General features: G+C 34.5%; 1 protein-coding gene across 8 annotated transcripts in view; it reads left to right on the forward strand.

Moving 5' to 3' along the window:
- Positions 1–15313, forward strand: part of ZC3H13 (zinc finger CCCH-type containing 13) — a 96437-nt gene that overhangs the window by 8497 nt on the left and 72627 nt on the right. For 6 of the 8 annotated variants that reach the window (XM_049646956.1, XM_049646961.1, XM_049646964.1 and 3 more), the window contains exons 4-5: positions 1354–1465; positions 12438–12488. In XM_049646956.1, coding sequence (XP_049502913.1) covers positions 1354–1465; positions 12438–12488 — 163 coding nt within the window. The remainder of the gene's footprint in view (positions 1–1353; positions 1466–12437; positions 12489–15313) is intronic. The other 2 variants (XM_049646960.1, XM_049646962.1) reach the window with 1 other exon arrangement.

Here is a 15313-nt window from a genome sequence, read left to right on the forward strand (position 1 = left end):
CTTTGTCTTTTTTTTCCTTTTTTTTTATAGGGAAGAGAATGTAGTTCGTAATGTGATTCAAAGATGGAAAGAAAACCCGTGTATTTCAGAAATGCTTTTTTAGTCACAAGATATTTGAGTCATTTATTGAGCATTCACTGTATGTAGAGCACTCAGGTGCTGTTTAGGATAGAAACAAGTTCATAATAAATTGTCTTATTATATAAAGGAAACCAGGGCACAGAAGATTTACATGTACATCATAATTAAAATTTAAAGCCTTTAAGTACTGGTTCATAATAAGTTTCACTTTCAAGGTCAGATTTAACTGTTAAAGTGTTTAATATAGTCTTATAAAATATACATATAAATATTAATGAGAGCCTGTAACATGAGTTAACTGAATTATTTCTTCATTAATCATTTGTTTTGTACTGATTGATAAAGGAATTGATTTGCTTGATCAACTATTGAAATAGATGTAAATGTCTATGTGATTTCTTTTTATCTTTAAAAATATGTATACAGTATTTTTTGTTAGCCAGTGAGGGACATACCACTCCTTGACTTCTGTTGCTCTTTTTTAAAGATCCTCTAGGAATATTCTTTAAAGATAGTGTGTTTTCCATCTCTGTTTTGTTTTCTTACTTAATAATGGTGTGAAAATAATTGGATAGCTGTTTATCGAACTTTCAGTATAAGTTATTAAGGTTTACAGTGTTGAATATAAGTATGTATGATTTTTCTTAATTAAAGGAAGTCCGCTGCCTAAATCTTGCTTTGAATCCTTTAACTATTTTCTGTTCTGAAACAATATCAAATTTAAGAAGAGTTATAAGAATAACAGAAAAATCCTATATTTGCCATGATTCTTGAGGTGGGTAATTCTCAGTTGTTGGCATTGCATCCAACCACATACGTGTACATATGAAAATACCACTAATGTTGACTTTTGATTAATTTTACAACGTTGGGGTTTAAAACTTTATCTTCTGACTTTTTACTTCAAATACAAGTAATACATTTATGTGATTTTTAGAAAAACAAGTTAAGCTGCTAATTGCAAATTCCTTTTTCTCAGCTCACATGCAGTTTTTTATTCTTATCACTAGTACCTGCCTCCCCATGGAATTTTAATGTGTACACTTCTGGTTGGTATTAGGAGAAAACTTGTAAGTGATGCTCATATTATTTATATATTAATATTTAAGCTCAAGCAAATTAATTATTTTTCTGAACATTAGGAGCCATGGACAGTTAGAAAATTTTTATTGATTTGTGAGGTATTTCTATAAATATAGTCTTATAAATGTTATATGAATATAGATTTTTGTTGTTTTGTTTTTCTTTTGTTTTTGTTTTTTCGGTTCAAAGGTCACCAGAAAGACCTACAGGGGATCTTAGAGAAAGAATGAAGAATAAGCGCCAAGATGTGGACACTGAGTCCCAGAAACGAAACACAGAGGAGTCATCCTCACCTGTTAGGGTAGGAATGAATTTCCCAAAATAAAGTTTAATTTCGGTAGTGATTTATTATTTACGTTCCACTCAAAATAGTATCTTGGGTGCTAAATATATGGTAAATGTGTAATACCAGGTTATAATGTTTTATGTGAATAATGTAATTTAGAGGAAAAACATCCTCTGGGAAAATTCCTAATTCTCTGAATTAGTTCTTGATGGTAGTTAATTAAGGTGAAGGGAATTGGTTAGCAGAGCCCAAGCTGAACTTCATAGGATTTCTGTATCTTGGTGGGCATCCTGAGCATCTAAAAGTATCCTGAAGTTTTCAGAATTCAGTCAGCTGTCCTATCCTGCTTGCTTCTAAGAAAGATTGAAGTGGGTTACAGTAGAACACTTAGAAATTAAAACAGTGAAAGCAGGCGTGGTGGTGATGGAAGCTGAACTAGAGAACTTAGGTGAAGGAAAGCACATGTGACCACAAATTCAGTGGTGAATTTCCTGGTAATGAAGCCAGAAGAGAAATATAATTGATGATTATATATAATTTGGTGGTTGTATAAGTATATAAATTTATATCAATATATAAATCGATGCTTCAGTATAACTTATTGAATAAAAGAAGACATCAGTTTTTCAGAAATGGAAATCTCTTCCTGAGTTAATTTTTTTTAAGAAATTTATGTGTATGTGTAACAGATTATTGAGATATAACTCACATACCATACTGTTCATCCATTTCAAGTGTACATTTCAGTGGTTTTTTGTATATTCCCAGAGTCAAGCAACCATCACCACAGTCAATTTTGGAGCATTTTCATCACCCTGAAAAGAAACCCCGTACCCTTTAGTGGTCACACTTGTATCATCCAACTGACCACCAGCCCTAGGTGACCACTATTCCACTTACGATCACTATAGATTTGCCTGCTGTGGATATTTCATAATGCTGGAGTTACGCAATATGTGGTTTTGTTTTTGACTAGTGTCTTTCACTTAACATAGAGTTTTCAAGGTTCATGAAAGACTATAGGATACATCAATATTTTATTCTTTGTTTTTGCCAAATAATATTCCATTGTATTAACATATCATGTTTATCCATTCATTAGTAGATGAACATTTGGGTTGTTTCCACTTTTTGGCTTTTAGGTATAATGCTGCTATGAACATCCATACACAATTTTTTGAGTGGACACATGTTTTCATTTCTCTTGGATTTATATCCTGGAGTAGAATTGCTGCATCATACAGCAACTCTATGTTTAATTTTTTGGGCAACTGCTAGATTGGTTTCCGAAGCAGCTACACCATTTTACATTCTTGTTAGCAGTGTAGGAGGTTTTCAATTCTCTATGTCTTTATCAGCATTTGCTATTACCTAAGTCATCGATTATAGCCATCTTAATGGATGTGACATGGTAATCTAATTGTAGTTTTTGCAATTCCCTGATGGCTAATGATACTGAATATCGTCTCCTGTGCTTATTGGCGACATGCATACCTTCTCAGGAGACATGTTCATTCAAATCCTTTGCGTATGTTTTAATTGGGTTGTCTTTTTATTGTTGATTTGTAACAACTCTATATATTTAAAAAAATTTTTTTTAATGTTTATTTTTGAGAGAGAGACAGCATGAGTGGGGGAGGAGCAGAGAGAGAGAGAGAGAGAGAGAGAGAGAGAGAGAGAGAGAATCTGAAGCAGTCTCAGGCTCTGAGCTGTCAGGACAGAGCCCAACGTGGGGCTCTAACTCTCAAACCATGAGATCATGACCTGAGCTGAAGTCGGACTGAGCCACCCAGGTGCCCCTTCAACTCTATGTATTTTAGATACAAATTCCTTACATATGATTTTTAAAAGTTTTCTTCCATTCTTTGGGTTATCATTTTATGTTCTTGATGATGTCCTTTAAAGCACAAATGTTTTTAATTTGATGAAATCCAGTTTATCTGTGTTTTTGTTGTTGTTTGTGCTTTAGGTGTCTTATTTAAGAAACCATTGTCTAATTCAGGGTCACAAAGATTTATGCCGTGTTTTCTTCAAAGAATCTTAGAGCTTTAGCTTTGATCCATTTTGAGTTAATTTTTATGTATGGTCCAGCCTTATTCTTTTTCATGTGGATATCTTAGTTGTCTCATATTATAATCTTTTTATTAAGATTATTGTTTAAACAGAAACGTTTCTGATAATTTACGCTTTATAGAAGCTTTCCTGTGATTGTCTTTGATCCTTGATAAAAAAGCTGTGTTACAGTTTCACGTTATAGTTTGTAGAGACTTCTCTTTGGGAACCTAAAGTAGTGCAGTTTTAAGTTTGTAGCTTCTAACATCCGATATGATCCACAATACTGCTTTAGAAATCTCAAAGAGTACTTCTCAGCTACAGGTATGTATCAGAAGGTTTTTAGAGGATAGTCTTTTGCAAAATACATGCTGATACTCTACCCCTGATCTACTGAATGAGAGTTTCTGGATAGAGGCTGAAAATTGCATTTTGCATTTTGCAAATTTTGCATATTGAAATAACTGATTATTCAGAATAAGGAGCGAACTTGTGGTTTGCTAGTAATGTGTAACAACCACTTGGGGCGTGGGGAGCCATGCTTTGTAGGATTTGCCAGTTTCTTTTGTGTAAGTACTCCCATTGTGCTCGGTCTCAAGCTGGCAAAGTGATATCACTGAATACAGAGTTGAGAAGAGATACTCGTTTTCACACCATTATATAGTATTATTCACATGTATGTCACACACAGATGTATATACACATATATAATAAGTGTAATTAACCTCAAGTAAAGTGTACTAAAATATTTAGGAAGTGAGTTTTGAATAAGTAGTACCTTTGTTTTTATTATTTAACTGTCAGCTTATATGCTTTAATTTTTTTTTAATTTTCTTTTTTTAATGTTTATTTATTTTGAGAGAGAAAGGGAGAGACAGAGCACAAGCAGGGAAGGGGCAGAGAGAGAGGGAGACCCAGAATCCAAAGCAGGCTCCAGGCTCTGAGCTGTCAGCACAGAGCCCGATGTGAGGCTCAAAGTCCCAAACTGAGATCATGACCTGAGCCGAAGTCAGACGCCCAACCGACCGAGCCACCCAGGTGTCCCTATGATTTAATTTTTAATCATAGCTCCGTTTAACAGTGGCTTGTGCAGTTCCTAAAAATTTAACAGTTGGCTCTTGTGAGTCAGTGTGGACCTGACTGTAGCACACCACTAAATGGGCTATAGTTTAAAGGGCAAACATCTGGAATTCGTATTCTGAAGACATTATTTTAGGAATTGTTTTTTAACTTTACTGTCAGTTTCCTTATCTGTAAAATGGAGTTGTTGGCTATATCAATGTGTTACTGTGAAGAAAATACATGTAAAACAAAGTAGCATGAGTAGCTGGTCCATGGTGACTGTTGGAAAATGGTGTGGACAGGTGTGAGAATAACTCTCAGCCTTCCTGTCTAATCTAAATTGGCTTTAGGCCCTTTATAGGAGATGAACATCAGCTTTGGAGATTTAGGTTGTTAACAGATACCTAAATCTAAGTGTGTGCTGATCATAAAAGTTTATATGTTCAGCATTATCAGTTTAGTAGACAGCTAAGTTGACATTACATTAAGAAATTTAAAGCCTGGGGCACCTGGGTGTTTCAGCCAATTGAGTGTCAGACTTTGGCTCAGGTCATGATCTCACAGTTCATGAGTTCCAGCCTCGTGTCCGGCTCTCTACTGTCAGCGCAGAGCGCACTTTGGTTCCTCTGTCTCCCTTGCTCTCTGCACCCCCGTCTTAAAAACAAACATTAAAAAAAATTTTTAAGCCTGATTTTTACTTTCTCTAGAAGAGAAAGCCCTCAAAGGTGCTGAATGCCATGCATACCTCAGGGTTATAGTTAGAAGATTCAAGAGTGATAAGGTTTTAGGAAATTGACTATCCAAACTTAGAGAAGACTGTTAATAAGCTAGGATACCGGGGTATTAACTGTTTAGAGTGATCTGTCTGGCAGGATAACAAGTGCTGTTCGTTTCTGTGATATTCCTACTGCAGCACATGGGCCTGCTGATCTTAATGTAATAAATTTCTATGGGAAAGTCATTTAGTTTAGGTAGGGGCACCTGTAGGTTAGATAACAGTGTTGCTAAGATAGGTTGTGTGTGATTTTTCACAAAATAACTATAATTCTACCCCTTCTGTCCCACTGAATCCAGCTCCAGTGTGTCTGAGTTATGAGGTGGATAACCCATGATCTTGTGGGGAGACATTCATCAGTAGATAAATTGTAATTCTATAAAGTACGATAGTATGACAGAGAGATGAATAAAACACACAGTGGAGAGAGTAAATACCTCCATGGGGAACCACAGAACATTTCACAGAGGGAAAGGATATTTGCCCTGAGTGTTGAAGGATAGGTAGGATGAAAGAGGGGGCAGTGAAAGTTTAGGAAGAGGAAAAAACCAACACACTAACAATAAGGAGTTTTAAAGGACTAGTGTGTTTGAGAATCTGTGAAGAAATGTGTTTAAAGAATGGAAATTATAGCATGTGAATTTGTGATAAGGGCTGAAGAGGTGGATTAGGTCGATCAGATTGTGAATAGTCTTAATGTGTCAGTCAGGGTTTGGCAAGAGAAAAGAGATTTGTACGCCAGGAATCTATTCTTGTTCACAGATTCGCCTCTAGACCCTGCAACTAGTAAGTTCACTTAATGAATGAAAAGTGATTCTGATGTGTAGCCAGTGTTGGAACCTCTGGTGGTCTTGGGCATCTGTGCTCCAGCGGGGCTGCTGAACACTTGAGATGGGGCTAGTCTGAATTGAGCTGTTCTGTAAGTGTAAAATACGTAGTGAATTTCAAAGCCTTGATATGTAAAATAAAAGTCAAGTAGCTCATTAATAATTTTTGTTTACATGTTGAAATGACAGTATTTTGGATAGACTGGCTTAAAGATAATCAGAATTTTAATTTTCCCTGTTTCTTTTTTCTTTTTAATATGGAAACAGTGATACCTGAAATTACATATGTGGCTCATGTAACATTTTTATTGCAAAGGATGTGTTTGGGCAGTCTGACCAAATTTAACACAGTGGAACTAAATTTAACACAGAGGCGCGAGGTAGAGTCAGTAGGATTTGATGACCAAAAGAATGAGTGGAGGGGACATGTTAAACCTAAGTAGGTTTTCGATACCATTAAGTAAGATGGGGAAGACAGTGACTTGAGTTGTGGCCCCTTTTGTGTACTAGGTTTATATCACGGACAAGTAATTTTTGGCACTATTTTCAGTACTTGTACGGATGCTAGTATGCTATTAGAGTCCCTGTTGACATTCAGTTGCATTATCTTATGTTTAAGAGTTCCAGAATAACAATAATATCACTAATAATATTACTGAGAACAGTTTAAGATTTCTTTGTAGTTCTTAGGATATATCCCATTAGGGAAATACCTGTGAAATCTGTTAAGGACATATAATCAAAGTATTGTATGTCAAGTCACTTGAAACAGTTCTTCTCTGAGGTCAAACCACAAAATTGATAACAGTTGCATTGCTTTATTTAATTTTGTTTTTTGTTCTAGGGTTTCTTTTTATTTTATTTCATTTTGTTTTTTCATCATAAAACATTTACATGGTTGCAGAGTTAAATCTCCCAAACAGTTTACCTTCAGAAAAGTCTTTTTATCTCTTGATTGTTCCACCCTATTACCACTAGGTAACCAGTTTTAGTAGTTTGTGGATTATACCGCTGTTTTAACACACACACACATACAGATCCAAATTGTATGTATATGAGTACATACACAAATTACTGTTTATGTAGGGGTATTTCTTCTTTTTCTTAGATAAAAGGTAACATACTGTATACATTTTCTTTACCTTGCTGTGTTTACTTATTACTGTATCTAGGAGACCATTCCATAGCAATATGTAGAGATATTTCTTATGTCTTTTTACATTTACGTAGTACTTCATTGTATGAATGTATCATACATTGTTTAATGAATGCAGTCTTCTACTGCAGACATTTATTTCAGTCTTGCTGCAGCAAATAGAACTTCAGTGAAGAGCTTTGTGCACTTGTTTTTGGGTTTTTTTTTAAGTGTGTCTTAGGAAGAGATAAAGCCCTCAAATGGAACTGCTGTGTCAAGAGTAAAATCCTATGTAATTTTGCTAAATAATGACAATTCTTTTTCAAAGCATTGTTGCCTGCAGTGTATGATGGTGCCTTTTTTTTTCCCTACTTTGTTAGCATATGTGGTCAAATTTTTTAATTTTTGCCAATTTGATAGGAAAAAATAGGGTGTATAATTTTTATTTATGTTACTCTTATGAATGAAGTTAGACATCTTCCTATAGATAAGGAACATTTTCTGTGAATTCTGTTCATGTCTCCTGCCTATTTTTGATTTTTTTTGGCGGGGGGAGGGGGAGGGTTGGTTTTTTCCTTTTCTATTTTTAGAATTCCTGTCTTGTAGGGATAATTTATTTATGATATTGGGTGCAGATAATTTCCTTGTTTTTTCATTTATTTTATTTTAATACTTTATTTTTCAGTTTTAGGTTCATAGCAAAATTGATCAGAAGGTACAAAGATTTCCCATATCCTCCCTACATCCACACAGTCACAACCTCCCACACTCGAAATATCCTGAACCAAAGTGATACATTTCTTAAAATTAGTGAACCTACATTGACACATCATTATCACTCAACGGTCATAGTTTGTATTAGGATTTACTCCTGTACATTCTATAGGTTTGGACAAATGTATAATGACATGTTCACCACTATAGTATCATACAGAGTAGTTAGACTGCCCTAAAAATTCTCTGTGCCTATTCATTTTTCTTTCCTATTATCTCCTAGTAACTACTGTTTCTTTTACTGTTTCCAGAGCTTTTCCTTTTATAGAATGTCCAGTAATTGCAATGATACAGTATTGAAACGTTTTAGATTGGCTTCTTTCACTTAACAATAGGCATTTAAGATTCTGCCATGTCTATGGCTTGATAGCTCATTTGTTTTTAACCCTGTAACAATATTTCATTATCTGGATGTGTCAGGTAATAGTTTATCTATTCGTCTTTAGAAGGATACCTTGGTTGCTTTCAAGTTTTGGCAATTTTGGATAAAGCTGCTATAAACATCCTTGTTTGGGTAAATTCCAAGGAATGCCACTATAGGATTGTATGGTATGAGTATGTTTAGTTTCCTAAGTTTTGTTTCTCTAGTTGAGGAAGTTCCCCTCTGCTTGTAGTATGCTAAGAGTTTTTATCACGAATGGATGTTAGATTTTGTCAAATGCTTTCACTGTATCTATGGAAATGATCACATGATTTTTTCTTAAGTCTGTTGATGTGATGGATTATTTTAATTGACTTTTGATTGGTGAATCAACCTTGCATACCTGGTATAAATCCCACTAGGTTGTGTTGGGCAGATCTTTTTATATATTGATGGATTTGATTTGCTAATATTTTCAGGATATTTGCATCTATGTTCTTAAGAAATATTTGTCATTACAAGAAGATTGTGGTGTCTTTGTCTGGTTTTGATATTAAGTATTTTGCTATTAAATGCTGTCTTCATAGAATGAGTCAGGAAGTATTCTCTGCTTCTATTTTCTGAAAAAGACTAGAGAATTGCTCTAATTCCTTTCTTAAATGTTTGATAAAATTTTGCATGTGAATCCACCTGGGCCTGGTGCTTTCTGTTTTAGAAGATTATTAATTATTGTTTCAGTTTCTTTAATGGATATAGGCTTACTCAGATTGTCTTTCTTCATGTATGAGTTTTAGCAGATTGTCTTTTTTTGAGAAATTAGACTATTTCATATAGGTTATCAAATTTGTGGTCGTAGCATTGTTTGTAGTATTCCTTAATTATCCTTTTAATGTCCTTGGGATTTGTAGTAATGTCTCCTCTTTTGTTTCTGATATTACTAACTTATGTCTTCTCTCTTTTTTTCCTAGTTAGCCTGACTAGCTTATTGATTTTATTGATGTTTTCAAAGACTGGCTTTAGGTTTCTTTGATTCTTCTCTGTTGATTCCTGTTTTCAATTTTAATTTCTGCTCTAATTTTTATTCTTTTTCACTGCTTACTTTAGATTTAATTTGCTGTTCTTTTTCGAGTTTTTTGAAGTGGAAGCTTTGATTATGGATTTTAGAGTTTTAGAAATGCTGTAAATTCTTCTCTAAACCCTGCTTTCACTGCATTCCACAAATTTCGATAAGTTGTATTTCAGCTTCATTTAATTTGAAATATTATTAAATTGCTCTCGAGGTTTTTTCTTTCAGTCATGTGTTAATTAGAAGTGTGTTGTTTAATCTCCACATATTTTGGGATTTTCCAACTAGCTTTCTGTTATTGATTTCTAGTTTAATTACATTGTGGTCTGGGAGCAAACATTGTGTGATGTCTGTTCTTTTAAAAGTGTGTTTTATGGTCCAGAACATGGTCTGTTTTGTGGTGAGTGTCCCCTATGAGCTTGAGAAACACGTGTATTCTGCTGTTGTTGGATGAAGTAGTCTATAGACGTCAGTTGTATCCAGTATAGATTGATGGTGCTTTTGAGTTAAACTATGTTCTTACTGATTTTCTCCTTGCTAGATCTGTCCATTTTTGACAGAGCGGTGTTAAAGTCTCCAACTGTAATAGTGGATCATGCCTTTTCCTTACAGTTTATATCAGTTTTTACCTTATGTATTTTGACACTCTGTTGTTAGGCACATATATATTAAGGATTTTTATGTCTTCTTAGAGAATTGACTGGTTTATCATTATGTAGCGTCTCTTTTTGTCCCTGGTCACTTTTCTTGCTTTGAAGTCTGCTCTGTCTGAAATTAACATAGCTACATCCACTCTCTTTTGATTAGTATTAGCACAGTATATCGTTCTCCATCTCTTTTCCTTTTTTTCCTGTGTCTTTATATATAAATTTATTTCTTGTAGACAGCACGTATTTGGGTCTTATTTTTTAGTCCACTCTGACAGTCTGTTTTCATTGATGTAGTCCATTGATGTTTAAAGGAAGTATTCATATAATTGAATTAATGTCTATTATATTTGTTACTGTTTTCTGTTTGTTACCATTGTTCTTTGTTCCTTTTGTCTTCCACTCTTTTTGTGCCTACTATGGTTTTAATGAGCAATTTTATATTATTCCAGTTTCTCCTTTTCTAGCGTATCAGTTTACTCATTTTCACTTTTTTATAGCGGTTGCACTAGAGTTTGCAGTGTACATTTACAACTAATTCCAGTTTACTTTCAAATAACACTCTAGTGCTTCACAAGTAGTCCAAGTACTGTATAATAACAAAATACTACTAATTTTTCCCTCTGGAATATCCTAAGTGGTACTGGGATTTTCTGCTCTTTAAAGGTTTGGTAAAATTCCCATGTGAAACCAACTGAGTCTGGGGGCGCCTAGGTGGCTCAGCCAGTTAAGTGTCCGACTTCAGCTCAGGTCATGATCTTGTGGTCTGTGGGTTCAAGCCCCGCATCGGGCTCTGTGCTGACAGCTCAGGGCCTGGATCCTGCTTCAGATTCTGTGTCTCCCTCTCTGCCCCTCCTCCATTCATGCTCTGTCTCTCTCTGTCTCAAAAATAAATAAACGTTAAAAAAAAAAAAAAAGTCTGGTACTGTTTTATGAAAAGTTCTTTATTTTTTTATGGAAATTAGACTTTTGGCTTTGAAGTCAATTTTGTCAAATTGTATTTTTCTAAAAAATTATTTCCTCTGGGTTTTAAAACTTTCTACATAGAGTTGTGAAGAAATCTCATGTTTTTCTTTATTTTTCTTTGTTCTAATGCCTATTTTTATTTTGTTATGTCTGATTCGGGATACTTTTGTTTTTTCCCTTTTTTCTTGATTTCGGTTAGCCAATGATTTTCAGAGAGTTGGCTTTTGGATTTATAGATTAGTTCTTTCTCTTTTCTAATATATTTATTTGTTTTTTCTTTTATTCTGTCTTTGCTTTACTGTGTTCCTTTTTCTTTTTGAATTGATTGAGCATTTATTTATTCTCATTTGATTTATATTAGTATTAAAGCTTTTCTCCATTAAAAGCTTTAGCTGAGTTTATGGATCTGATCTTATATGTCATGTTTTCATTATCATTATTTTCAAGAAATTCTCCTCTTTAGGTTTGGATTTTACCTATTATCCAATAAGTTTTTAATTGTACATTTAAAAATTTTAGGTCGAAGAGCCTTTTGTTTGTTGTATGTGTGTGTGCATGTGTGTGTACATTATTTCCATTAAAAACAATAACTTCTCTGCTATTACTCTTTATATTTCTATTTTTTTCAACTTTACCGAGATTTTTTTTGTGGCCTAAGGTCAGTTTATCTAAATTTTCCCTGTGTGCTTGAAAGGATGGAGTATTTCCTATTTTTTTGGTTTTCAGCTTCTCAAGTATATCTAAAATATCTACTGTTTTGATCTTCTCTATTTTTAATATCATTGTCTACTTGAGGTCTTGATTTGAGACTATCTTGTTGAAGTGTCTTGTGTCTCTGTCTACTTTTCCCCACCTCTCTTATACTTGCTGCACTTCACTGTGTGTATGATGCACAGATACAACGATAAAAACTGTTCTTTTTTCATGGTAATGTTTTTAACGCAGTGTTTAGAGAGGACTTGATTTTGGTGATCTGTTGAATGTCCTTTGAAGTATAAACCTTATTTATTTGTGGCTCTGCTTATTGTGAAACAATGTAATTTTTGTGATCACTTCATAAAAGAAAATCTCCATTAACCCTATCATGGGATTTTTCTTCAGTGGTTATAAACAAAATATACTACAGTTTCCCAAATACAGATCTACATTTCTTAACTGTCTGTGTTTCTGTAATATTGAAAGGATCTGAGATTGTAATCTATGAATAATTTAAAATTTCGCAATGTCAGCTTGTTCTAATAGCTGTCTATAGACTGGGCTGAGTTAGCTGGGCTAATGTTCAGGCCAAAAATCAATGAACCATTATTGTTCATTTTTTAAAGTTTTCAACCTTCATCAGAAGTGTCCACTTGAAAAGGTTTCAAAACATTCAGGTGAGAACCATAATCTCAGTAATAGTTTTTTCTGATTGTTAATAGCTTTGGTGTAAAAATGTGGTAATAAATTATAGGCAAGAAAAATGTGGATCAACATTAATCCTAGAGCTTCTGACAGAAAATTAAGAATTCACTAATAATGTTAGTATTTTGTGTAACTAAGCATATTTTTAGAGCAAAAGGGTTGGGAATCATTATTCTTTAAAAGATGGGAAGACAAAATCCTTTGTATGAAACATTGAGTGTTTAAAACTTGATATTCTTCAATATAATAGAGAATTATTACTAGGAACAATAATAGCTTTAAGCTAGTAATGGACAAATTTACACAGTTTTAAAGTGAATATTAGTACAAGGGGGGAACTTCATTGGTATATAAGGGAGTTATTTTTTGACCAAATGTTCTGTGATATTTTTATCTATTAGTTGCAAAGGAAGTTTCTCCAACTAGTTTTTTTAATTTTTTAAAGAATGTTTGTTTTGAGAGAGAGAGAGAGAGTGTATGTGTGTGTGTGTGAGAGAGAGAGAGTAGTAGGGGAGGGGCTGAGAGAGAGAGAGAGAGAGAGAGAGAATCCCTGCAGAGCCCCATGCGGGACTTGATCTCCCAAACCATGAGATCATGACCTGAGCCGAAATTAAGAGTCTGAGGCTTAACCACCTGAGCCCCCGAGGGACCCCCTAAGTAATTTTAGAAAGGTGTAAGGAAATGCAATGAGATTATGTGGGATAAATGGAAAAGATAGTTGAAGTACATTTTTTTCCCCTTCCCATCTTCTTTGTCTCATCTAATACATATTAATACCATTCCCTGTCATTAACAAAGAACAAACATGTTTTAGGGATAAACAGACTTTAGGAACAAAATGTCAGTTGCACTCGTATGGCCTAGGGTGGCTTGAACTAATAGTTGTGGATAAGTCAAAGGGAAATAGTTGGCTCTACTTTAAGCAGTAGACAAAGCTTGATGTGATTGCTAAAGAATTGTTAGGCTTTAAAAAATTTATTTTTATTTTTTTAGAATTGTTAGTCTTAACTTTCCCTTTCAGCACTATTATGGACTATATACTTTGAGGGTCCTCTTACTACAGTAAAACTAGATCCTGAATAAGTGACAACAAACACATTTTAAATGCATTGCTGCTTTCTCAAAAATGTAAAACAGCAGCAAAAACAAAGAAACAAGAACAGGGAATTAAATAGTAAATGTGAAAGCTAGTGGTGACCTTACGACTTTTACTAGTATTAGAGCAGGTCAGAGACTAAGCCTTTCGGTCCATCTGTGGAGACAGAGTTGTTGAATTGGAAGATGGAGCTGAAAAATTTATCCAGAATACAGCACATAAATACAGGTTACAGATAATGTTGAAGAGATTCACAAGTTTGGGGGAAATACTTAGAAAGTCTAATGTACCTCTCATTGGAACTCCAGGAAAAAATAGAATGTAGGAGAGTCAATTATTGAAAGGAGTAGTGCTATGAATTTTCTGTAATTGATGAGACAAAGCTACAGAAGGCACAATACATATCAAATGGAATATTATTATGCAGTTGTAAAATACCAGAATCATGGAGAAAATACCAGAAACACCCCAAGAAAAAAAGGGAACTCCTCCTACAAAGAAGCAACAGAATGACATCAGTAACAATGGAAGCCAAAAGACAGTGGGATAATATTTCCAAAATGTTAAGATAAATCTGTCAACCCATAGTTATATATCCAGCAAAACTGTTTTTTAAGAATGAAGATATAATACAGACATTTTTAGATAAAATTGAGTGTTGGCTACTAGGAGAACTTCACTAAATAGAGAATGTCTAAAAAGACACGCGTCAGGAAGGTAGTGCAAATGATTCAGAAGGAGGGTCTGAAACGTGAATCGTAAAGGTGAACAGAGAAAATGTTTACTAGGTTGGACAGTCTGTTTTGTGTTGGCCTATGAAATCGTTGCAAGTGTGGCCTTGTACTTTGAAGAGGTGAAGCGTAGTTCCAAAAGTGTGGTGTAAATTGCTTTGCACTCACCAGAACCCATCCCATCACTTTTTCATTTTGTAGATGCATCGTGGTTTTGGGGAATTGACCCTGGTTCACTGCTGGGGCCTGATTAGTCTAATTCAGTCATAATAATCCCATTCTCTTTGCTAATTCGGTTGATTGAGGAACCAGGCCTGAGTCATTTCACCTGCGGCCATTACTTTGGTATTAGTTTTTGATTTATTGATCGGTTTGTTATTGATTTAGATGTGGTCATGTGACTGAAGTTGGCCCACTCAAACTGAAGGAACGAATTCTCATTTTGTGAGTGAGGGAGAGCACACTGGGAGAACCTAGATTGCTTCTTATGGGAAAAGAAACATGCCTTAATGTGAAGTCAGCAGTAGGAAGGGCAGAGCTGTGAGAGGAACAACACAAGAAAGTTTGATGTCTAATGATTTCAGTATGTTACTACATCACCCAGCCCTGAAGTTCACCTTATTTTATGTGACTGTACTTCAAACTTACGTAGTTTGTAAGCTTATAGTACCTTGTGTAAGCTCCACCCAAAACTTATCCTGCAAAATAAGTTAGACTTTATTAATGCAAGTATAATTTCAGTTCTACACCAGGAGAGGCAGAAGCCATATGCTGTGTGCTGCTGTGGCAAGACTAGATTAATTTTAGTTTTCATGTTTTATTGAATTACATTGGCAGATTGACGTGCCCAGGGAAAATGACAGAGTGATAAAGTGGGAAAATTCCAAAATGTTGATGTGTGATCAATGTGAAGTGTATCTTTGGCCTTGTCTAAGAAGATGTTGAAGAGATTTAGTAACAGTGTTCAGAT

This window comes from Panthera uncia (genome assembly GCF_023721935.1).
Source record: "Panthera uncia isolate 11264 chromosome A1 unlocalized genomic scaffold, Puncia_PCG_1.0 HiC_scaffold_16, whole genome shotgun sequence".
Classification (NCBI taxonomy): domain Eukaryota; kingdom Metazoa; phylum Chordata; class Mammalia; order Carnivora; family Felidae; genus Panthera; species Panthera uncia.